Below are 27,055 nucleotides of genomic sequence, written 5' to 3'. Positions count from 1 at the left end.
AGATATTTTTAAGAGCTCACAGCTGCTTGGGCCTGATTCAGCTTTTCAACACTTTTAAAATGATACAGGACATAACTGACTGTTCAATGCAGTGAGAGGGTCACTAAAACACTCATTTGTCTACCTCTTGCACTCTGATTAGCTAAACTGTATATTTTCTCCTGGTGAAAGACTTTTTGCCACCAGAGAACTGAGCTTCGTTAAGCCATGCCCACTTCTGTCCTCTGCTTTGTGTCTCACCACCCTCCCCTAGCCTTGACATGAGCACCTCTTGCGTACCATGGCAGTATTGGTCTGCAGTTTCGCTGATTGTTCGCTTTTGAATCTAGCATGCATAGCTGAAGGATTCATACGTAACGTTGGAAAGTACACACTATTCACAAGAAAAACACATATTATTGTGATAATTAGCTTGCAATCTCCTTTTGTTTTCTTTAACACAAAGCAAATATGCAGGGTATGCTGTTACAGATTCTTTTGTCCTTACTTGGGAATACCTTTTTCTGATGGACACAGGAGTTTTGCCTGTGAAAGAAAGTAAAGTTCTAGCTCCAAGCACAAATATTCTAAGTGCTATTGAGTGTAATGTTAAAATTAGTTAAATAAAGTAAGTTTACTAGATTTAAAATTCGTTTAAGACAGAATTTAAACACCTCAGGTAAGTTGAGACTAAATACAGAAAACAATACAAAATAAGTACAAAAATTTACCTAGAGATGAAGTAGATAATCTGTAGAAAATGACAGTTACATTACATTTTCACAGAAGGAATATGCTTGCACACGGAATTATGAAGAACTATGGATGGTACTGTGACACGTTACAGGACCACTTACTGAGAAGAACCAGATTTAGCAATTAAGCACATAAGTTGACTTTGCTCGGATTTAAAGATATGTTAAAAACAATCACAATATGTAACCTACCTAAGAAATAGCACAACTGAATGTCTCTGAACTGGAATGTGTAACAAGAATTAGACAAGGTCTGAATGGATGTAATAGTTGTTATTATAATGTAAGAAAAAATAATCGCTAACCTCAGAGATATTTCATGATAACCACAATAACTTAAAGAGTTGATTTCTTTAGTAACTGAGGAATGATCACACCTTTAATACTATCTCAACTATTCTGTACTTACTTTTAATGTATAACTACTATACAAATAAATACTACTAAAGACAATCATAACTACCAACACTATCATCAAATACACAAAATTATCCTGTACATCTAATGAGTAACATGTTCATCTGCTTAATTTTCAAAAATTGTTATGCCTGGAACCAGAACATCCACAGGCTAATGGAAGTTCAATACAGGTGTCAGAGATTTTCTCAGCTCTATCTAGAATTTACATACAGGTTTCATTGTAAACTTCTGAAGTTGGATGTAAACATGAAAATTAACCTTCCAGTCTTCCTAAACACATTCAAAAGCCCTACTGTTTCCTAAGACAGACTGTTAAAATATACTTTGTAAGAAAGAAGTAAGTGACTTCTGTAGTATAAACAGAAAAAAAACCCAGAAAGTATTTTTTTCTCTTCACTTTCAGCTCTCTAAATGCATTGGCTAACTACTACGAAGTAAAATAAAATAAAATAAAACGAAGAAAAGCAAGGAATTGCCTGAAGCAGTAAGTCCTTGATCAATTGTTTAAGGAATACAAGACTTTTTTTAAGTATGATAAGTTGTTAGTAATTAAAAGTAAGCTCAGTCATTATGAAATTGCCATCAAGAGTCTGTTCAGAGATCTATTCTGTGTTACCCTACTACTGTTAAGATTAATTAAGCTTTAAACACTTAAAATAAAATGCTTGAAAAGAAAACAATCTAATGTCTTGTAACCTAGTTATTTTCTGTCTGAGTTAGTTACAACACAGCTTGAAAACAAAGGTTCGTCTGTTTTGGCGTGAAAACCTAGCTCTCTGGTCTCACTGGAAAAATGCCATTTAGTCCAACTCAGTAAAATAAGATGCAGAGTAAGACGGGACTGCATCTTAAAGAGTTTTACTGGAATCAAGAATCATAATAATTTCTAAAACTGAATTTAATATATCTAGAAGAGGAATAAAGTTGAGGCTTGCAATAGCAGACGTCTGCATTTAATGACTAAGCGTGTGTATTGTAGTTCTACGTTCTTCTGCTTTCCTGAGAAACTGTACATAGCATGCATAATTCATTTGACATTTTATTACACGAGGTAGACTAAATTCTTTTATTAATTTTGTTTTGGGTTTTTTACATTTATTGGAATTCACACCTAATTAGGTTCCACTCTGTTGTACTTACAGACATGTCTCTCACTGACAAAAACAAGTTTTATTCTGTAGAGTGAAGAACTCAAAATTCCCCTCATGATTTAAAAAAAAAATGTGTGTTAACGGTATTTGTACACCAGACATACTGTATATCATATGGATATCACTTCCTAGGGAACTTCTGCATTTCTACACTTCCACATAGTTCAAATTATACTAAATAAAACATCCTAGCTATGTCACAGGAGAAATCAATGTTCAGAAGCCACATATGAACATTGTAGTTACTCAGGCAGTTGCAGCTACTGGATACACATCTGAGCTACAGTACTTAAAAAAAACCAAAACAACAGTTCATTATGTGAAATTGAGTGAGATCTCTATGGCTAGCTTTTCCACAAAAGCACCTAAAAGATGCTCCTGCTCTCACTGTATGAGGTGTTCCTTTATATACAGGTCAGTGAATTTCTTAACATGATCTTGCTGTAAAAGAGAATGTTGTATGAATGCAAAATTGTACATATTGTAAAAGTTATATGGATGGCTTAGATTAGGTTACACATTGGAAATCTCCATTGGAAGTCTTTTGTAGCTTAAATGGTGAACCCAGTTCTCTGAATGTCAGCAATCTTACTGACAAAAATTATCTTTCCTTTACACAGGATATCTTTAGAGTATCTTCTGTTCAGGACAGTTGTATTTTGAGGTGAACCAACTCACAGGGCAAAACCTCAAAGCTTACAATGCTCTTACCACTTTTGTAAATGTTGTATAGCAGCAAGCTTGGACATACGTCATAGAATATTTTTGACCTATAAAGTTTAACAGACTGCACCTATGCCTGCACTTTGAGAAACTTGCTGTGGTTGCTCCTCCTCATCCAGTCTGTCCATCTGCTCATGCTCCTACCCTGAATTCCCCATGGCACCCAGGACAGTAACATTCACAACAAAAGACACAAATTTAATTAGACCAGTGATCAATATCAGAAAAAAATGCTGGTCACAGTGGTCAGCTGGAGGGCTAGGTGTACATCTCCAGGTATGGGCGACTTCAGTCAACAGAATTTTAAGATGGCAACCTCAAATAGGATTTCTTTACTTAGAACACTTTTATCCAATATCCAACCTGTGTGCAATGCTAAGGTGTTCCAAATAACAGACGTATGCACACACCTTACAAAACTCTTTGTAACCTCCCCTGATTTCATTCTCTAAGCATGCCTCCATTTCCTTCAAGACTGACGAGACTACCAACTCCTCACCTCCACCGCTCTCCTATATATGGGGCCGGACCTATACATAGGTTCCATACTCCATCCTTTGTGGAGGTAGTTCTGGTCCACACCCTACTTTCAGCCTTATCTGTCTTGTAGAGAAACCTGTTCCCAAAATGCATGTCAACATTAGGACAGGCCATAAACAACAGGCCTCGGTGCTTATGGATTCCTGTTTGGCATGACTGGTAAGAAATCCCCCTTGCCCCCTGCAAGTGTCAACAACTGAACAACATACAGTATTGATTCGTAACTGCCTTAAGTGTATTTCTTCCACAATTGTCCCTCAACAAAAGAGAAAAAAATAAATTAAAAAACCCTTTCTAGTGAATATAAAAAATTAGTATCTTCTAGGAAACAGACACATGCTGCAGGATCCAGTTTTGATGGTTGGGAGGGCCTGGAAGCAGGGGAGCAGACTTCCCCTCCTTCTTTATCCCAGTTAACACAAATATGCCCACTGAAAACACAGTGGCAGCACCTCTTCCCTCCTTTCCCTTCCTCTGGAGAAACACAGTGCAGGGTCTAGCAGTCCCGACCTGTCTAGCCACAGACCAGAACCCAACCACATGAAGTGGTAGAGCGTCAGAAAGACTAACCCTGCCTACAAGGCTTGTGTGGCAAGGGCTCTCCTTCTGTAGCACACGGGTACCTGAACTAGCTTTAAACTGGCAACACCAAGTGCCTGCAGGAGTTCAGCCACAGCAGCGTAGGGCTCAGCACGACAGAGTTCACCCTGCTTCCCAGCAAACCGTTACCGCTCCCCCAGATAGTAACGCTGAGGGCAGTCACGCAAAACTACAACAGAGCAGCTTTCTGGATAAGAGCAGGGACACCAGATGGATACAGATGAGGAAGCGCGGGGAAACAGACTTCTCAAGTTCACTTCTGCAGCGCTGCTGCCCGTGTTCTATGCAACTTCTTCGTCTGCTTGTTCATTGGTAACAGGCCCTAAGCCTTCAGCTTCAGTATTTCCAGCATTAACCTCCACTGGACAATGATAGCCTGCACAATTCCGTATTTCTGTCGTTATCTCTTAATGCATAGGGCTGGACTAAACCTTCATCCCTGGGGACAAGTTTTGGAGGAAAAGGCAAAGCCCTTTGCATTAAAGATCTACAGCTTTCGCGTTAGAAAAGAAAAGTAAATAAATCTATCTTTGGCATTTTGCTAAGCTGGATGGAAGACATGTTCTTTCACCTCATTTTGTTTCACGGTCTTTATTGTGTAGATGTTTGTCTGATTCCTTACTGGTCATTATTTGTATCCATGCTATTTAGATCCTTTGCAACAGAATGAAGACGTGATGGTGCCTCATTTTTCCACCATTGTTTTTCTCTCTGCAACACAAGCTGTTACCAGACCTAGAAATCTATAATATACTGTATTTGTAGCATCCCCTTAAAACAATCTGACAAGAGTTTTTAAAGGAGTTCTGTTTAGAGGTTGCAATGTCAGCATTTTATTGGAAAACGCTTTCTAGTAAACAGTTTAGATGAAAGCATGTTTTTGGGAAACAATGTTCTTATAGCTGATGTTTTAACTGAAAATGGTATCTGAAAATACAGGATCAAATGATACAGTATCAGGTTTTAAAAATAATATTATTATTTTTTTAAGAAAAACCTGGGGTTTTTGTGATATCATAAGATAGAAAATATTGTTTGAAAACAGCATTTAATTACCTTCTCTCCAGGAGACGAAAATCACAACATTGCACTGACACTCCTCTGAGATCAATGAAATGCGGTAAACTCTGTCTTTCATAAAGCATCAGAAAAATTCCATTTACTCTTCCTAAAACATCCTGTTACTTGGGAATTTCAACCAGGACTAAGAGTATGTGCAAATGGTATCAGCTTTAAAGGAAACATGTTTGTGCAGAACAATATAGGTGTGTCAGCCGGAGATGTATTTAAAAATAAAGCCACCTCACCTTGCTGCAGTAATACAATACTATTGAAACAATCAGCTGAGGTCATGCTATTTAAGGCAAAAGCTACCTTTTAAACGTCTCATAATTCTGTCACATTAGGCCAAACCGACCTCAATTTATACTGAGAAAATTCGTGACCCTCCTTTGACAGAGGCATCCTTTTTTAACTGAGTGCAGTAAAAGGCTTACGGTAACTGAATCTGGAAATACGACCTTTTTTTTTCCATTTTTTTGCAATCGGTGTTACTAGGACATTTTACCAGCTATCATAAATCTTTCAAAACATTAACTATGGTCACAACATTTTACAGAGTACGTGTTGTACACCTGCAGACTTTTGACAAGGGATGGGAGAAGATATTTCCTGTACAAACAGATAGCATAAGACAAGGGATAATACAAGGATTCAAGTGCTTAGTGTCTGGTATCTGGAATTGTCTGTCTTCAATAAAGACTTAGAAACAAAAACAACTACCAGCAGGAACTACAATTAATATTCACGATAGGATAGTATTACTAAAACAACAGCTTTCAAATAGTAGAATAGAAGATTTTTTGTCTGCACATTATTTTCAAACTCTACATGTACTTTAAGGATAAAATTTACTTGGAGCTTTACAACTTGCAGTGATATGACAGCATATGAACATTTTAGATTTTCTTAAAAGCCATGTCATAGGCACTAGAAATGCAGACAATGTAACAGGCTGAATGGAGAGGAAGAACATGCTGGGTTCTCTTCCTGATTCTCTCACTTGCTAATTCACTGATCTTCTGTGGGTCATTCAGCCTGCCAGTATTTCCAGATGTAGTAATTATGCTCATTCCTACGCCTTTTGAAAACCATTTTGAGATGATATTGCTGCCATAACAACATCATGCCTCCCCGAACACTTCCAGCGCATCAGCAAGCTCTCAAGCGCCCTGCTAGAACCTATCCATCAATCTAAACCTACAGCTTTGATGCAAAGAGTGAGCTGCATGGAAGCTACAAACAAAATTTTACAGCTAGTTAGGCAAAGAATCACAATTTTCATTAAACACAATTGCATGTTTCTGCTAAGGTTTGCTGAGTCATTTTACTGGTACAAAGAGAGACTGGAAAAGAAGGCAGAGGGATGCTAAACCAAGTCAGTGAGCAGCCTCCAAGCAGGGCAGTCCCAGAAAGGACACGGCCTCCCTTAGAAACACTCATTCCCTCAGTTACTGAAGATTAACGAGGCTCCAAACTGATGCCAACACAAGACGAGCATCGTTTTACAATCTGCCTGTGCCTGTAACATTTCACACTAAGAACACTGTATTATAATGTGTCCACAGAAGATGTTAGCTAGCAGCAAACAACAAATGTAATCCAAAAGAAGTATGTCTCGGAGACTCAAAATCTTAATTGCTGCAGTGGAAAGGTAGACAAAGGAAGGGAAATTCATATGTGCATACACTTGCTTCAATAAATAGTCTTCCTGTGTTTATTTTTTAGCCTAATCCTTGAAGGGAGTGAGAAAATACCTGTTGATTTCCATCTGCTGGTACTAAGGTTTGTGCAATAATCCACTAACAAGTTGCCCCATGAATTGTTGCTCCTTTCAGTTACTTAAATATGGTAACACCAGAAGATGCATGCACAAGAACAACACAGCACGTACTAGCCCCCAGTTTATATGTCATGGTGATTCTTTTAGTGCAGACCTGATTTCCTGAAAATTGACAACTGAATTATTTCTTACACTTTTCAGAAATTCATTGAGACATCTACACTAATCATTTTACCTGTATACAGCACAAGAAAAAGAACAACATCCCCAATCACCACAAATTTAAAAGATAGGTCTCTCAGACTAAGCTAAAGAAACCTGTTTGGAGGACAGAAATGCCATGAGCCTGAATCAGTTGTCTTCTGAGGGAAAGAATCTTGGACAATTACAAATTTAAACCAATTTTTTCACTAGCTAAAGTAAATTTAATTTGTGTATAAACACCTTCACATGTCAGAAAAGCCCTCTGTTTGTTTTAATCATAGTATGTCCCTGATGGTCGTACAGTAAAGCAAGGTCTGAAACTCCTCTTTAAGCTACAGAAGAGCTGTGAGAACCAGTGGCGGAGCAACAGGATCTCACTTCTGTGCAGGAATAGGAAACAGGGAGCACACACATCAGCAGAAGAGCAGGAGAAAAAAAATAAAAATAAAAGACTGCTGTAGCTAACCAACAAGAGAAAGATCAGGAACACTTGGGCCTGGTCGATTTTGATGCTAAAACAATTGCCTCGTGGAATTTGAAAAGGGCTGTGACAACCAACAATGCTGAAATCAGAATATCTTAGCGGAAATCAGTTGACTTGGGCTGACCGATACCACATAAGAGTCTAGATTATTGTTTTACAGAAACATGAGATTAGTCAAGGAAGGCATCCATTTGAGTTATTCTGGATTTACAGTGTGAATTAAGAAACTAGCCCCACAACTCCCCTGGCTACAGGAGAGCTTTCCAAACACTTCTAGTAATAACATAATACTTAATGTAACTTTGAAAAGTGTAAAATAAAGACATTCTACTTTCTAAACTTCAACACGTGTTGGGTAATCAAATAAAATTCCAGAACTAATTCTTCTATTTCTGCATACTTTTCAAAACTATCAAATATGAAGTGTCAATATATTTTGTGCTTGATCAATTTTTTTCCTGATTAAGAATGTAGAAATCTGACAAACATTCCAAAACATTTTTTCTATCATTATGGAGAAAATATCTTATATTTGTTCACCTTAAATGCTTTTATACAGGAACTTTTTTGAAGATTGGCACCATGTATTTTGTTTCAAAATCAAGAGTGAAATTATATATTTCGAGGGAGCTTTGACACATGTTTTTCATTTTGAGTAAATGATTTTTTCTGGTTAACAGAGTTCTTGGTTAATGTTACCTTTAAACCATTAAATCTTCATATAAATCACTCTGTTATTTTAAGAGACAATGAAAAAGTACTAATTGAAGAGTGTATAAGCACTGTACTTTGAGTGGAACAAGACTGTAAGCACAGAGAAATTTATTTGCCACCTAAATACATGAAAACTTTGTCTGAGTAACAGGATGCTGGCCCTTACTCCATCTGGCTTAAGTGGGTACTCACGTCCAGTCTGAAAACTGTGAGTCTTGGCATTTAATGAATAAACAATAAAACCAGTATTTGTCTGTTTAGTATCCATCACCGGGAAGAACTATGATCCAACATGACAACCCTTTCCAATAATGAGGTCTGTCCTGTAAATGTTCCTTTCTCACGACTTTCATTTCTGGATTGTGTAATGTGCTACAAAGATCACCTTGACTGCCTCACGTACATGTACAGCTATGTTAACATTTCACAGAGAATTGCCTTATTCCACTTCTTATAGTAGAAAAAATCTGTATTGTGGTTTATTCTTTTGGGGGCTTTTTGGGGGAAGGAGAGGTGAGCTCTGGACAGATAGGAATTGTACAGCTGATACTACATTAGCATTTCTCATCTACTTTCTTTGGCAAATTCTTTAATTTTCAGCATGTTAAACATCCCTGGAATGTACTGTCTCCTTTTGCCTATAAATATGCTGTATGAAGATCTACTGTAAGATCAAACTGCTCTTTCATACCTTTAACTCATGAGCTAAACTAAGACTACACATCTCCATTCGCATTTTCCTAGTGAAAGCAAAAGAAATGATGCTGTATACCATACTTTCAACAATTTTGCATATAAACCTGCAATCCTCACAATATTGGTGTAATACACCCATGCTAGTAAGACAATTCAAAAATTCTCTTTACGAGAAATGCACCAAGTTCTCCCTACTTTTCTGAAAACTGTTCCTTAGATCAGCTCACAGATGATGTTGGACAAGAGCTTCAGAAAAGACATTGTCTTTTTAAGAATGAGCATGGACCCACAGTATTGTAAATGTGCATGGAAGAAATGACACACTGAATTTATGGAAAGGCACTATATTTGTCTGGAAAACTAATGATTAAATTCATATAATAAGTGATGGGACAACAGGAAAAGAATGACCTTAGCTTTTGCTGCACAACTGTACCTAATATGGAAAAAACTGCACATATGAACTATGTTTCAGTTCCTAAAGAAAACTCTAAACTCCACCACCCAAAGTGGGAAAGTCCACAACAGCCATCCCACAAAATGCCAAATTAGACAGCTAAGGTCTCTACTTCATTTTGCTTATCACTATATTAAGACTGCAAACTCTTTACTTCCTGTGCACTTACAATTAATGCACTGCCTCATTTTCAACTTTCATCCAAGTTTCTTCATCATAGGAATGTGATGACTGATACATGAGTCAGTTCAATCTTATCTCATTTACAATTCCATGGACAAATTCATTGATGTATAGTCACCCTATTATCTCCAAGGTTTAGCCAAAGAGAAAACATTTTTCAAGGAAAATCCTTGAATACATTCAATTCATCTGTGCAATCCAGAGAGCAGCCTATCCTGATTTAGATATACTGGAAGTACTCCAGATTTGATCTTCAGCTTGATCAGCATAAGATGCTGAAGATTTCTTGTCAAATCGTTTTCTCTTTCAGCTGGAAGGAAACATTTTTCCACTTACAAGACAAAAATAAACGCCTCTGAGCACCAAACACTCATAGAAAATTCACCTGAGACCATAATAGCAGTTAGTGGAAGAACACTATGAATTCTTCACCACTAACTGCTGTGAGAAACATTCCATTCTTCATTTAGAAGGATTCTTTATTGATATCCACCCCACAGACACGCTCACATAGACGTAGGTTGACACAGCAGGAAGAGAAAAAAATCTAGTAAGAAGTGAGGCAATACAGTTTACATGAGAATTCTCTTCAAACTTTTGCCATGGATATTAAAAAGGAAAAAAAAAATCTACTTCTCTGCTACCTAGAGGGAGTACAAGCATGACAACAGTTAATATTCCATTGCTATCATCCTAATCTTATTGACAAAAATTTAGGTTCTGAATACTTGTATCTACATATAGAACTGTTAAAGACTTCTGTTAGCCAAAAGAAATTCTAGGGTAAAAACATGCCATGGCATCCTTCATTTAGTGACATGGCATGTTTTTATCCAGAATTACAACTGGACAATCCCTACCTCTTCCTACCTTTTCCACCAAATCTTTACACTGAAAAACCGTCTTTCCGAAAGGGTGTGAACTAAATTAACAACTGCTGATAGAAAAACTCGGTGCAGCTAGCACTCACTTTAATCAAAGATGTCATGAGATGCCTTGCACAATAGTTCACATCCTGTACACTTCAGAAGTTATAGAGTTCATAAATACTATGTTGCTCTACTGTTACATTATATACTTACAGAAACTTTTTTTAACCATTATAAACATATACTCACCAAGGTTAAATCCATTGCATAAAAAAGAATCATAAACACCTTTGTTTACCTTCATATTCTGAACTAAGAATATTAAAACAATTTGGTATTAAGCTGTCAGTGAGATTAAAAAAAAAGTATTTAAAGTTTGCTCTATGAATGACATGGCAATACTGTACTTAATTGTATTATTTTGCTAGAAGTATAAACAAATCTAATGAAGTATTATTTGCATTTGACATTTATTTTATATTTCATCTAGTTACCGCTACCCGTCACTGATGCTGTTGTCATCTTTTAGCTTCACATCTCTATTTATGTAACACATTTTATGAAGTGGTTTATACACGCAGTTTCTTAGTTTATTTACTTACCAACAGTATCACATGGTTCGTCTTTATGTACACAGAAATCCTTCCTAGAATTGGGGGGGAAAAGAAAAATGTTAAGCAAGCCAAGCCGTCAGACTGGTAACAACTGTGTGACCTATTTACAAATATTTTGTATGGCTCAATGAATAATTACAGAACGCCATTATCTCCACAAAGAGCATGGGGATGCAAAGGCCAGGATTACCCAGCACACTTAAACTAAGTTTATTCTTAGAACAGATTTAGGAGTAGTGAGGTGGCAAAACTTGTACCATATATTTAAATTGCGTTGTACCTAATTTCTGGGGTTTTCCCCATGTAAGTATCTTGAAATGTCACAACTCTAAAGTTAGTCTTTCTTTCATTTGGAATAAAAATATTCTCAGTGCTTAATATCAGGTCCAAAAGAAGCATTGTAATCCAGCATTTAGATCAGAGATAGAGTCAGAAAGTTTTTGTGCTAAAAAGTCAATTGTTAAAATGACTAATAGGAAGACATTCTGGAGAATCATTTCTGCTAGAGTACCCCATTCTAATGATGGAAGACTTAAAAAACAACTTTCTGGGAGAAGCCCATCCTATCTCCAACACAGATTTTAATATAGCCATAGCTGTATAAATAAGACTACTCAATTGCATGAAGTGGAATAAATATTTCATCTCTACATTAAACAACACCTGCTTGGGAATCATTTTAATTTCCCATCTATTTTACTTATTCTCAGAGACACATAAAGGTATAAGAGCAAAGGAAAAGCTTCTTTTTACTGGAGTGTTTATAACTCACGCTCATTTTTTATTTTAAGTAAAAATGGAATTGCTGAGGTATGCACGAACTGGCAGGGGGGAAAACAACAGGGAACAAACGACAACTCCACACGCACATATAGCATCTAAGCAAACTACAACCTAGGCAAATAAAGAAGTTTCTGTTCTTTATCTGTACCACAGAGTAACAGTCTCTTGTTTTTAGAGAGGGACCATATGGGCCAGAGATATTTCACTGTTATACTCTGTCTATGAAGCTGCATAGATATGCACATGGATTGATACAGATAAAGATACATACACATATAAACACTAATTTTCCAGGAAAAAATGCAAGAATTGTTTGATGCACAATATTGCAGAGTAGACTAGTGATACTTATCATTTCTACAAATGTAAGTACTCCAAGAGGTTTTTGTTTGGTTGTTTGGTTTTTTTTGTTTCCCACAGACTATTCCCACAGAGCGATTTAGACCCAAAAGCAATCTCAAGAGGATGGCAAACTTCTGACACTTGTTAAAGGCCACACAGAGACATGGGGTTATATAGCTTTTGATTCTCCAGTCACCATTGCCAGATAATTACAGAGTAGAAAAGTAAAACAACAGTGCTAGAAACAAATCTTACAAATAAACTGATAAAGAAACTCTGGGAATCGACCTAGAAGAGCCCTGGAAATTAAGCCAAAGGTGGTGAACAAGAAACTATAATCAGACACAGAAGACAGCTCTTTTATTTTTTAAAACTTGCAACAAATTGCATTGGGTTGTAACACAATTCTTTGTTTTGTGCTATGTTACACAAGGGACTTATTGTCTTGTTAAGCAACATGACAGAACGATTAGAAATATGGTACTTGTGGTGAAGCAAGAGAACATGTGTAAAGACAATCTAAGGACATAGTTTGTCTTCCATGCACGCTCATACAACTATCATAAATATTAACTGATGTAACAAGCAAAAAAAAAAAAAGAGCATACCTTCAAATGTACAAGAATACTATCTAACATTTAAAAACTGCCAATATCCAAGAGGTTTCTGCTTATGTAATAGCTTTGTTCTCATACACTTACTGAGCTGTTTTTGTTTTGTTTTTCCTTCTTGGCTGACTCCGACTATGGTTATGTGATGCATCCAGAGTTTCATTATGGGACTTGGGGGAAATGGTACTGCTATGATTTGGCAAGAGGGAATACAATAAACAATTCTTAGTTCCTGATTTACATCGAAAGAATGTAATTCCTCCTTTAATTTCCAAGAATATGAATGCATTATATACATTTGAGACTAGGCTCCTTAGTAAAGATTTACAGCTCTAGCTAGACCTACCAATGACTCTCACAGAAATCATTTTCTAATTCCCACACGGTAACTTAAATATTCCATCATATTATAATGATGTTCCTGTGTGTGTATATAACATACACACAGATATATATACACCTCCACACTTTATATATATATGGAACTGGCATACGGAAACTACACGAAACAGAAGAGAGGATACAGACTCTTCCAAGTAAGAGAAGGTATAAAATAGAGCAGTAAAGCACACTACAAAGCCCTCAGGAAAGCCACTGAGATTATTTGCCTTTTTTCTTTTCCTCCCTTATCTTAGCAAAATAGGGCAATGATATTGGCAATACCATTAGTAATACAGAAGTTTTGCGGCACAAGTTAGTAACCACATCCAACACCGAAAACAAGGAACTGGTTAAAGCACACTAAAGTCCCCTTCTAACCAGTACCCAGTTACTTTGCATGCACGTGGAAGGGAAAGCGGGTCCTTATTCGAGTGAGAGAAAAGAGGAGCTTTCATGAAATCCAGGACTGATTTTCAAGCTTGAATGAGTTGGCTATCCCTAGGAAAGAATTCTAAGCAAGAACGGGTAACCACTAATCCATTGTTTCAGCAAATTATATTTAGTTAGTTCATTTTTAATTGACTACATATAGCATTATGGAAGGCCTTGACAGCAAAGAAAGACTATCTGATTTCTAAATATAAAGTACCTTATTACATTCCCTTTTTTAAAATAAATCCTGATGTGTAGATGGGAAGTGTAACAGAAGACATCAAGAACAGCAGGGCAAGACTAAAGAAGAATCCAGACTTTTTTTTTTATTAATAGTTTGCACCAATTTGTCATTTTAGATAAATTTAACACTTGTTTTAGGCATACTGGTCAAAAGACCTATTTCTTGTCCAAGCCAGTTTATCATTGCCTTCCATAAGCTAGATTGGACAAAAGAAGAAACAGAAGAGGACAGATAATGGATTTTACCAGTCTGCCAAATCTTCATTTTGGCTTTCACCCTACTTTCAATTTCTTAACTTCTCTAATGTTCATCATTTTAAATAAAGCAGAGTAGGCTTGAAACTGCAGTCTAACCCCTGCTGTTGCCATTGATTCTAGGACTTAAAAGTTTTTAAGATATATTTGAGGTTTATTGCCCAAGCAATAAGTTTTCTCAAATCATAAGGTTTTTATAAACAATAGTTGCAATTAATGGCCCCTGTGGCAAATCACATTCTCATCATATTGCAAATGCCTTCATTTGCACCGTGCTAAGTGAATAATGACAACACTGCAGATGTTCTTGTCTCTTTAAGTAACAAGACATTCTGAAACTGTTCCGACATATAAACTGGGCACATACATACTAACTAAGAAATGCACTTTAAAAAAATTAAATTAAAATCAATTTTGGAGCTAATGAACCCCAAGATAAATTACACATTTACTATTCAGTTGGGAATTTAAACAAATGGACAATTTTACCACTGTAAATGCTATTTCAGAAACTGTTTAGTATTTTGAGGGTAAACCTCAAATGAACCAGTATGCACTGGACGATGTATTTTAGCAAATCAGGAAATACTGTATTTACATATTTTAAAGAGTTAACAGATCATTTAGACTCTGCAGAATTGAACTGAAATTAAAAAGGATAACAGGCCTTCTTCTAAAGTTCACCTTTCAGCCAAACTAAAAAAATAACAGCTCAGAAGTGTGGTAAGTGAACTAATAACTGAATTGAATGTGTAGCTAACATCTCAAAACAGATACAGAAATGTCAGGAAGCCAAGAAAGGTGTTTTTAAGTGGAGTCCAACAGAATCCAGCGTCAGCACTGGCATTTAACAATGATTTGGAAAAGGTAAGAGAGTACTACTGGTAGAGTTCGAAAAATAAATGAGTTCTGGTAGAATAGGTAGAATACAAACAGGAATGAAGACAAATCAATTTTTAAAGATGACTCATCTGAATAACTTTTATTTTAATGTAGCCAAAACAGGACCCCCAAACTCAAGCAGACACAGCAACAGCATGATGACAACAACAACAAAAAGAAATGAGCATTTGGAAAAAGGCAGTAGAAGCGAACAGTATGCTTGGATAAAGATGCAGGAAAATATCAGACGTGGCACCAGTACAACCGTTCACACACTCCTGTGTCAAATTTGGTCCTTATGCTTCAAAAAACAATTTGCAAAATGGGAAAAGGTCTGGAAAGAGCTAAGAGAGTGATTACATGTCTGGGAAACAGGCTTAAAAACCTCTGTAAATTAATCTAAGAGAAAGATGAGTTGTGACTTGATCACAGCCTGCAAGTATTTACATAGGGAGGAGCCTTCTGACTGCTCTGCAGCAGGGAAGGGTACAAAGAGATCCATGGTTGAAAGGTGAAGTAACAAAAATTAGAAACAAGATACCACTGTCCATTCTGAAAGTAAGTAACTGTGGCAATAGTCTACTTCAGAACACAGTTTATCTTCCTTTATTTTAAATCTTTGTCTCAAGACTGTCTAGTTTTCTTATTCACCAGAAAAATAAAATGTAAAAATAACTGACCGAATTTAATGTTAGGGACTTGCCCTAAGTAATCAGAGATTTAAAATTCAGTTTAGGTCCATACAATGCCACATAAAAGATCTGTATGAGTGAATATATGTAGCTTGCATACTAGAGCTCAAAACAACAAGCTGACAGAAACAGGTAAATTCATGCAGATTTTTCTCACATGTATTATTACAAGCTTCACATTATTACCACGTCACAGACTCAAACACTTTACATTTAGAGAAGAAAAAACCATAACCCACAGCATGTGATGACTTAAAATCAGTGGGATATTTAAAAAACGTAAGATAAAAATACGTGTCTTAAAATGAATGTGATAAATACAGGAGATAGTGGTGTTTTAAACAAAGGACACCTGTGATTCTAAAGTATGCGCTTTTCACGTTTCCATGCTTCCTTCTGCATCTACAATCCTGTTAGTAAATAATTAACAGTAAGGACACGCGAGAGTCTCATGTACTCCCTTGATGTCTGCTGTTGATGTGAGAAGAAAAAGCAGCAAACACTGTAAAACTTTGGAAAAATATCAAGAGTTGGCAGTATCGAAATTACAGTGATGAAAAAACACCACTATGAAGGTGAAATTAAGAATTTAATCTCTCACCATGCAATTCCATGAACTCATTCTTCTAGACCTGAATTCCACTATAAGTTTAAGCACAGCAGTAGTAGCTTAATAACCCAATTTCTATCCCACTACATTTCAACAATTTTGGACTGCCAGACAGTGCAACCTATTTGGGTGACCCTGTAATGTTAGTCTCTGTGCACAGGTCATTCACAGTCTTCCACCTCTGACTTTCTTGAGGAGGTATCTTTGTTTCAAACTGTTATAATCAGGAAGCTAGTAAAAAGCAAAGTCAGGAAAAGAACTGTACTTCTTATGCACGTTGGAAGGTAATAGCAGGACTTAATAAATTCTTGTCCAAGTTTTGGGTAGAGTTCTGGAGGATTGGAACAATTGGAAATGAAACAATACTTAGCAAATCTAAGCGCTGTTTACGCCATTGTCTACTTTTATAGAGTGAGGCACTTTCTTACAGTGAAAGTGCAGCACTGTTTCAATTCTGTATCACCCAGAGCAAAGAGATTTCAGATACTGCAGATGAATATGAATAAACAGCTGATGTACACTGTGGACATGGAATATCGCTATCTAATGCATATTAGGAGAACCAGAGATCTACTTTCTATCACAAGTGCATGTGAAAATGGCAATTCTTAGAAGGAGAATACAGAAATTGATTTTTTTTTTTTATGTTATTTTCATGTTTACTAAATTTTCTAAAACAACATTGTGACACAGATTGACCTATGCACTGGAAAAGCAGCGTGATGCATAATTTTTAAGTAAAGGTAGATTCTTCCTCATTCTTTTATCCTTTTCTGTTTTGGTTTTTTTTTTGTTTTTTTTTTTTTTTTAAATACACATCAAAGCTTTAATTACCTTGTTTGCAATAGGGGCAGTATTAGAACTTAAGTATTGTCATAGAACAACTATGAATGCCATGGGTCTTTTCCTGACTTACTTTCAGTTGCCTCATTCAGGTCAGACAACCTATGCAGATAGCAACTGGTAATATCATCTCAGTGGCCACCAAAATCGGGGCTAATCTCTGTGCGCTCACACTCTAACTTAAAGGCAAGGAGGATGCTGACATACCATGGTACGTCTTCCTCAGAGATAAGTACTTCCTGATATGTATATCTCTAAAGTGATTGCACTAATTTATAACTGTGAATCAGACAGTTTTATCAAGAGAGTCCTTAAAACAATTTCTATCTTAATTCTCACATTCTCCTTATACCTAACCTCCCCGGGAATCACTTCTAAATACAGTATTCAAATTTCTTCTTTCTGTTTTCCTTTTACGTTATGGCACCACATTTTAAACAGGACATTACTTCATCAGAATAAGTCAATTTAGAGGGAAACTAAACAAAAATTCACAGGCTGAAATAGGACTACAGTGAAGTGAAATGAACAAATTGGTAGCAGATTCCTACGTATCACTACAGCCTATTTGGGCAGTAGAGAAAGTTCTGGGAAGAAGACAGTTTTGCTTTCTCAAAAAATAAGTCTTAAAAAGTACTTTTTTCATTAAAAGGTTATGACAGCTCTGTGACCATTGAATAACAGTCTCTCTTACACATTATGCTCTTCATAGTTAGGCATTAAACATTACCTCTGCAGAATACTCAGTACTTCATTTCTAATTCTCTTGATTACTAGACACAACTGGAATGTGAAAGCATAGGCAAGCTTTTTCAAAGCACTCTTGCTGTTCTATTATCACGCGAGACAAAAAGGGAGGTGTGGGTAAGTTTTAGGAGGTCTGCTACAGAATGTGTCAGGTAACCAAAACTTCACATTTTTACTTGAAAAATACCAAGCAGTTGGTATTCATCTGTCTAAGCAAAATTATTTTTCTCAATAGAACAGGTCTGCTGTCCAAAACTGTTTGGAAGTTGTGACAAAGGAGCTTGTTCTGTGTTTGCAAAACAGAATGAGACTCTGAATTAACAAAACACACAAGTGGAGCCACACATGAGGTTAGCTATACCATAAACCTGATGATGTGCAGAAGGAGCCTGGATTAGCAAAACACTCCCACAGTCAGCAAACCACACTGGTATGATTTATTGGCAGCTAAAGCAGCTCTGAGATGGAAGGTAGTATAGTCCAGAGAACAATACCACTGAAAAAATAAAAATGTCAGAAGAACAGATCTTTAATTTCTGTCTCCAGTATTGACTTACTATCTGACATCCAACCAATCACTTCCCTGCTCTCTACTTCAATTTCCTTAACACTGATCCCAGTGTTAAGGAAACTAACAGGTAAAAACTTGTAGGCAACTCAAATCAGAATATCATTATTACAAAGCACATCAGAAAAGCATGTCTTAACACATGATTAGACCTTCCACAAGCTTTTTTACCATTTGGAAATGCTGCATGAAATTCAAAAAGCTCTCTCGCCAAACGCACTGGCTGATAAAGACATCTCTAGACCGCTGCCTCTTGACTGCTTAACTAATGCCTTGCTTTCATCAGTTCAGAACCCTTCTGCCTCTTCCCATAAAGGCTGGTTAGGGTGAAGATGGAAAAGCGAGAGGGAAGAGGTGTTATGTGCTTTATTTCATAGTATCTCACTACTTACAAGTAGTACGCCTCAAAAACAGCCCTAGACTCAGTCTCCTGGCAGTGCCTGAGATGCAGGCTTGAAGGGTTTGATGCTCCCTCAAGCTGCTGAAGTTCTGCTGTCTCCGCTGATGAAATAAGAGAACAAGGGCACAGGCAAGAGGTCACTCAACAACCCCACATTCCTAGCAACCAAGCAGTATGCAATCGCTCAGTTATCCTTGGACAGTCACAAAGTACAGCTAGAGGTAAGAAGGTCTGTTCCGCTTCAGCTATGCTCATCAACCCCATGACTTGGACGATACTCGGCCATCGTTTATGCCTTCTTCCTACTCATACTTTTCCTTCTCCACCTAGACTCTTCCCTCACCAACACACTCACTGCTATTAAAATCAATTTTGGGTCTTAATCTGAAAAATTTCTTTCCAGTCTGTCATCCCAAGTATGTTTTCTGATGAGATAATGGAAATTTCTTAGAGAGAACATTATTTCTCACATTGTCTATGGTAGTTCAGAGAAGCCTGTGTGAAGAACTGCTGCTTAGCTGATGTACAAATGTATAAAAAAACCCTAATCTTCCCCCTCAATGACCCAAAAATCCATAAAACAAGGACACCAAATAGAGGAGGATGGCATGGAGTAAGAATAGATAGGTGTGGGCTTTTCTAAGAAAAGGTAAGGGATTAAACAGCAACAAAACTGTCACCAGAGACAATCTGAACTTCATCATTTTGTGCTTCCAGTACGTGACTGGCTCTCCAAAACAGGGAAATTTAGGGAAGCATTTTTCTGTTTCAGAAAATTGAAATACATTATAAGTATTGGAGTAATCAGAATGTAAACTAATCTTTTAAAACTGAATATAGCTCCTAGTAAAATTACCCTGAATAAATAACATAAAGCTACACATAAACTGAAAGACTACACACAGCTTTAGGATACCATGTCACCAACTAGCATGGAACAGCACAACTGTATTCCAATATATCCAATCACAGGTATTTTCTGGAAGGGAACTCTGAAGGTCATCCAGTCCAAGGTCCAACTCAAAAATGGCACCAAGCCCAACCCTAGACCAGTCAGACCCTCATTCTTTCCTTCTCTTCGGATAATTGCCTGTACGCTGTCTGAACATCAAAATGCATCCCTCTGTGCACCTCTTACAGCCTAAACCATGACAGCATCTGCTTGGGAGGAAAAAGGTGAGCTGGAGGCATACTTCCATCTAAATGTGTGAAATGCCTGATACTTAAGCGTTATAAGGAACTGCAGATCTGGGATCACACCCCTGTGGCTGCAGAGCACATCCTGTGTACACGATGTCCCTCTAGCACACAATGAAACATACCAGTTCTAGATCCATTAGAGGTAAGTATAACTTAGTAATATGCCTAGTGTCACGCTGATCCAGCTATGAATGGTCAAAATATGTTTTTGTGTTTTGAACTAAACTACCTACAGATCTGCATGTGCTGCTTCTTTTAAATGAAGGCACATGGAGTGAGACATCAGACCTATAATCTTAGCTACACAGCCAAAGAAGAAACAAGAGCGCGACCTGTTTGTCATTTCACATGTTTACCATCTGGGAACTACTGCTTTCTGAACCATCTTTACCACTACCTTTGAGTTCTGGACAAAGCCTCAAGTTGCACTCTTCCTCATTGCAAAAGTAATCCTAACTGTGTTCGTCATCTATCAGTTCCTTTGATTTATGTTCATATTATGCCACTGCCTATTTTTAATGCTCATCTTTTAGTATTTTACCTTGTGATCAGTATAGCTGCATCAACTGAAGACATGTCTTCTCCCCAGCTTGTTGACATTTCTAAGTGTATATCATTCTTCTTGCCAAATTCTTCATGTTGCCATTTACAAAAGCTTTCCAGCATTTTTTCCCCATGATGTCCAATATACATATCTGCCTGGAAATAAAAAACCGAATTCATTGTATTAAAATTATGATTCTGTAAATATAATTAAGAACATTTTTTTGACTGAGTTAGCAAAAAATATTCTCCTTTTCATGGGATAGTATATTCACAACAGAATGACTTGAACTTCAGGAGTAGAGACCATCTTTTTCTCATGTTAAAGATATGGATGAAGACAGTGTACTGAGAGGCATACAGTGGATCTGTTAACCTGAACTCTTTTCTCATTCATTTGCTGTTTTTTCACTATCCATAGTGAAGAAAAGGTTAATGATGTGAAGATCCAGAATTTGAACATGAAACGAGACTTCTCCACCTGCTGAGAGGACACTGAAGTAAGAAATACTTTCTTATTCACTGGAAAAATATAATATTTTAAAATTAGAAACATGGATAAGGGAATCCCTTTTTCTTATGAACTAAGTAAAATATCAAAGGATCTCCAAAATATTTTCTTTAAAGAAAGAGAAATCAAGTTGACATTGTCCTGAAATATGATATACAAACCATAGGTTAATAGAAAGTCTCCATCAAGAGACTCACGCAGTCAGGGGAAGTCTCTGGTGACTGGAAAAAGGGAAACATCGCACCATTTTTAAAAAGGGTAGAAAGGAGGATCCTGGAAACTACCAACCTGTCAGCCTCTCCTCTCTGCCTGGGAAGATCATGGAACAGAGCCTTCTAGAAGCTATGCTAAGGCACATGGTGGACAGGGAGGTGATTTGAGACAGCCAGCATGGCTTCACTAGGGGCAAGTCCTGCCTGACCCACCTAGTGGCCTTCTGTGATGGAGTATCAGTGGACAAGGGAAGAGCTACAGATATCATCTATCTGGACTTCCGCAAGGCCTTTGACACAGTCCCCCACAACATCCTTCTCTCTAAATTGAAGTGGTATGGATTTGATGGGTGGACTGTTTGGTGGATGAGGAATTGGATACATGGTCGCATCCAGGGGGTAGTGGTCAATGGCTCAATGCCCAGATGGAGATTGGTGACAACTGGTGTCCCTCAGGGGTCTGTACAGAGACCAGCACTGTTCAATATCTTCATTAATGACATCGACAGTGGCATCAAGTGCACCCTCAGCAAGTTTGCAGATGACACCAAGCTGAGTTGTGCGGCTGACATGCCTGAGGGACAAGATGCCGCTCAGAGGAATGTCCACAGGCTCAAGAAGTGGGCCCATGAGCACCTCGTGAGGTTCAACAAAACCAAGTGGAACTTCCTGCACCTGAGTCGAGGCAACACCCAGTATCAATACAGGCTGGGGGATGAAGGGATGGAGAGCAGCTGTACCAAGAAGGACTTGGGGGTGTTGGCTGATGAGAAGCTCAACATGAGCCAGCAGTGTGCACTTGAAGCCCAGAAAGCCAACTGCATCCTGGGCTGCATCAAAAGAAGCGTGTCAAGGGAGGTGATTCTGCCCCTCTGCTCCACTCTCGTGAGATCACACCTGGAATACCGTGTCCAGCTCTGGAGCCCTCAGCACAGGAAAGACATGGACCTGTTGGAGTGGGTCCAGAGGAGGGCCACAAAAATGATCACAGGGCTGCAACACCTATCCTGTAAGGACAGGCTGAGAGAGTTGGGGTTGTTCAGCCTGGAGAAGAGCAGGCTCCAGGGAGACCTTATTGCAGCCTTCCAGTGCTTAAAGGGGGCCTACAGGAAAGATGGGGACAAACTTTTTTTGAGGCCTGTTGTGACAGGACAAGGGGTAATGGTAATGTCTTTAAACCAAAAGAGGGAAAATTGAGACTAGATACCAGGAAGAAATTTTTTACAATGTGGGTGGTGAAACACTGTAACTTTGATTGCCCAGAGAGGTAGCAGATGCTCCGTCTCTGGCAACATTGAAGGTCAGGCTGGAGGGGGCTCTGAGCAACCTCATCTAGTTAAAGACGTCCCTCCTCATTGCAGTGAAGGTTGGACTAGATGACCTTTAAAGGTCCCTTCCAATCCAAACTATTCTATTATTCTAGATCAGCTGACTCATCTTTCTTTAGAAAGAAAGAAAGAAAAACAGCATCTGAGATAATTCCTGAAAGATGCAATGAAAGAATAGTGCTATATCATAGTGCCTTTTCTCCGTCAAGGGATTGTGTGACAAAGAACATAAATTCTCCTTCTACTGTCAACTGCGTTTAAAGGAGATTATTTTTGTATTGAGCTACAGGAATGCACAAGCAGATTTTCCTAATAATTAGCTGATTTCCACACGGAAACTTTGTTTGACTTCCAACTGCAAGCACAGAAAAATCCTAATATGTGCAGCACATAAATTAGGAGACGCTTCATCTTTACTGGGGCTGCCCAGCAGTGAAAATACCTAAATAACGCACAAAAGTTAAGTGAGAAAATTTGGCATCCATTAAAGTCGGTGAATATTGCAAGCCTTCGTGGAGCAGAAAGATAAGTAGCACCACCCTCTACAGGATAAGATGAAGATAATATATACTTACTGGAGTCTCATGGAGGAGGACAAGCTTAGTGACCCGAAGATTTACTTGTAGTCCAAGGCTCTTGTGCTGGAAAAGGTTAAAAACCTAAGATAAAAAACAATAAATAAAAACATGTGCTTGTATTGCACACAACACACTGTAGACTACAAATAACAGAACCTCAAAGAACCTCAAAAATTTCTTATATTCTACTGTAACTGCTTTAATTTGCCAAAATTTGAACAGAACATTAAGCTAATATATTGTGTTCATCTTCTGAATGGAAAACAGAGCTTAGGCAATATTCATTCTGGGAGCACAAAGAAGACCTTTTCCCCTCAGTGACCATGACCACTTTATAAACTGTAGCCTGTTTCTCCAAATACTTAGACATGCATATAATACTGTTCACACGAAAATTTCTATTCATTTAAATCCAGGATCATGGCCTGAGTGGTCTGAGCCAGGACATGGCAATAACTCTTCCTACCATTCAGAACAGTTAAAAGTGTTTGTTTATTTTTCAGCTTACACTCCTTCTTTAGAACAATCTTTCCTTGTACATTATAGATGCTAGTTTTCACTGCTTTATGCATCAAATGAGTACACCGCATCTCCAGATAGAGCTAGGAGGGGATGTAGTTGTCTGAATGCACTACCCTTTGTTTTTTTTCAGCCACTAATGATCACACAGCCCTTCTCAGACAATGTCATCTCTTCGTAACAAGCACAGATGATGAGAAATCATCCAATACTCCATCCTTCCCATCAGCATCATGGGCTTCTAACGAAAACAAATCATCTTGTTCAGCTCTCACTTTCTGGTTCCCCTGAAGATATAGGACCAGACAGTACAGACAAGTCTGCAGTGCCACAGTTTTACACTGCAAAATATACAGAGTACGTCTTGACAGCCTGCTGATGGTCACGTACTGACTGTCCCTTACAGGTGCTCAGTCAGAGTAATTAAAAGGACCAATGAAATCAGCCTGCGGTGCATGCATTGTTGACAAAACACCAAAATTAATTTTAAATTTCCTACCATGTTTAAGATGGTCAGAATAAATCTTCTGGCAGCATCTGTTCCATGATACGAAACCATAGCTGGATCTGCGACCACAACAGTTTCTATATTGTACTCCTGAGGTAACTTGTAAGAGTATCGCTTTCCTCTTCCACTTTCTGATACTTTTTGATTCTTGGTTTTTCTTTTATCTGTAACATAAAACATTGCTTGACGAACTCATCCTTCAAACCACCCCTACAGTGCTTTCAGGATTTGCTACCTGATTCAGGATTTGCTAACCAGAGTTATTATGGTATAACTCTGAGTACGCGGAATGTAATAGCTATGAACTTTAATACACGCTTACTTAGCACTGCCAACGCTAAGGCTCAGACTGAAGGCAGGTACTACATATAAATGTTAGTTCACACCAAGAAAACAGGAATCTTATCCATCTGCTCAAATAAAGTCAGTCAGATTCTTTGCATCCTTTCACCTAACACATTTATAAAAGAGTTTTTGCCTCCTAGTTTGGTTTGTGGGACAAAACTAAATTCATGTTAGGTTTGACAGAAAAATAGTCTTGTTGAGATTGCAGAATTGTTAACTGCTCGTCTTCATAAATCACGCAGAAAACATCTTGATGCAATTGTACCTTAGCATTAAAGACGGCAAATACAGATTTGCCCCAAATTCAGTATTAAGAAAATACGCAGAACAATTCACGGATTTGCAAAGATGAAAGAATATTTCAGATGAATGACAGAGAATGATACATAGGATATAGGTTTGTTGGAAACAAAAAAAAGTTTTACTAACATGACTTCAAAGTCAGTGCTGTGGTCATTTAAGCACCTAAATTAAAACAACAAAACCAAACCCTGGAAACACACTTCTAAACCTACACAAAGCTCCAAATTGAAAACATGTTACATTTATGGTAAACTAGAGGTTACTGCTCTTGTTAATTTTAAGTTTCCCCTCCAAAAACACAACAAATCCCCATTACTACTACAGTACATACGGAAAAAGAGAAGCAAATGACACAGAAACAGTTCAAGCCAGAAGGTGGTCAGATATGCATACAGCAGTTAGCAATGATATTTGAAATAATTTAATTTAAAACAAAATATAAAATGAAACTCCCTGTTGTAACAGCCAAATTCTGTTAGATCCCCTTGAAAGGACATAAAACTTCTGGGACTGATCTCATTGAAGTCACTGAAATCAAGTGAAATTTTTTCCAGCTTCCACAATTGGGCTCTCTGTTTACAACAAAAGTGATGCTTGAGATGACAATTATAAACACATGTTCTGGAAACAATCAAATATTCAGAAATTTTGAGGAAATGTTTTGCAATTAATCTAATAGGAAAGTTCCTGCAGCTCATTTTATAACACGTGACTACTCTCCAAAAAATAAGTCACTCTTCAGGAAAGTGCTAAAAATATGCCTTAAAAGTCAATGAACTCACAAATTAACTTTAACAGATAAGATACCACTGGAAGATAGATCTGTGATTTAATATAAATGTATGTGTAATATTGATTTAATGTAAATATAATGTAGATGTATACTTTTCAATGTGAAAAGTATAAAGCATCCATGCTTAAAATGGTTGTCTCTCTTTTTCTGTAGACATTTGTTAAAGATTATACATGTGATTTAGTCCATCCCACTACATTTGAGAAGTGCTTACTGATTCCTGTACAAGTGATGACAATGTAAGACTTACTAACACTGATAAGCATACAAATTTCCTAAAAGAAAAAAAAAGTAGATATTCTCCAGAAATTAATATTGGGTGTTTGATTGCCTAGAAGTAGAAACAACTTGCATATTCATAAGCTATCTAACATTAATTTTCATTTCTCTCATTTTGACCCAAGACACTTGCTTAGCCTTATACATACAGCCAGCCTCTAGCTTTACTTGTGTTTGCTAACTGTGGATCTACAGCCTAGTTTATAAAACATTATGTGTGTTTTCATCACTCTTTTGAGAATAATTTTTAATGAAACTTCAGTGTCGGGATTTGTGCCAAAAACCCCCACACCCTATAAGCTGTACAACTATGACTTACCATACAAGCATCTAATGCTGCAAGAGTAGGCTATAGATCTAAGTTTAAACAGCAAACTCATTTGGGTTAAATAAGATCTCTCATGAGCCATCTGGTCAATCTGCCTTCCTCCTAGGAGCAGTGATTGATTCCAGTGCAGTTTCCAGCAACACAGTTTATTCATTGTTCACTTCTTTGTAAAAAACAGCAGCTAGCGGTTGAAAACTTTAAATTTAATATTAGCATGGCTGTTGAGAGAAGTCTGCTAACACACCTCTCTGAAAGTTTTAGCTAGCGGTGCATTTTTATTCAGAATTGACAGCAAGCAGCCCACATTAAAATACAGCACTGCACTAAACACTAAGGTCACCACAGTCCCATAAGCTGTCGAAACCTCTGTCTTTCAGGATTGCAGTGGACCGCACAGCTCTGTAGACAAGCTGGCTGCAAGGGGCAGCGCCCATCATTTGCCAGGCTAACAAAGCAAGGGACAATCTGTTCTTGGCCAGCCAACCTTTCTCAAATTGCTGGCAGAATTCCCCATCGCATGAGATCTCATCTATCTGAAAATTTTAGCTCTTCCCTAAGACCTTTAAGTAAATTGAATTAGTAATTTTG

The 27,055-nt window shown here is 37.5% G+C and overlaps 1 protein-coding gene across 1 annotated transcript in view; it reads right to left on the bottom strand.

Annotated features, from left to right (window-relative positions):
- Positions 1-27,055, bottom strand: part of ADAMTS19 (ADAM metallopeptidase with thrombospondin type 1 motif 19) — a 147,399-nt gene that overhangs the window by 85,375 nt on the left and 34,969 nt on the right. The window contains exons 4-7 of the mRNA XM_074569395.1: positions 24,411-24,583; positions 23,390-23,473; positions 20,762-20,919; positions 11,220-11,263 (exon numbers count right to left, since the gene is read on the bottom strand). Coding sequence (XP_074425496.1) covers positions 11,220-11,263; positions 20,762-20,919; positions 23,390-23,473; positions 24,411-24,583 — 459 coding nt within the window. The remainder of the gene's footprint in view (positions 1-11,219; positions 11,264-20,761; positions 20,920-23,389; positions 23,474-24,410; positions 24,584-27,055) is intronic.

Source organism: Larus michahellis, chromosome Z (genome assembly GCF_964199755.1).
Source record: "Larus michahellis chromosome Z, bLarMic1.1, whole genome shotgun sequence".
Classification (NCBI taxonomy): Eukaryota; Metazoa; Chordata; class Aves; order Charadriiformes; family Laridae; genus Larus; species Larus michahellis.
The sequence above is the reverse complement of the archived record's forward strand: the minus strand, read 5'-3'. Positions and strand labels throughout refer to the sequence as shown.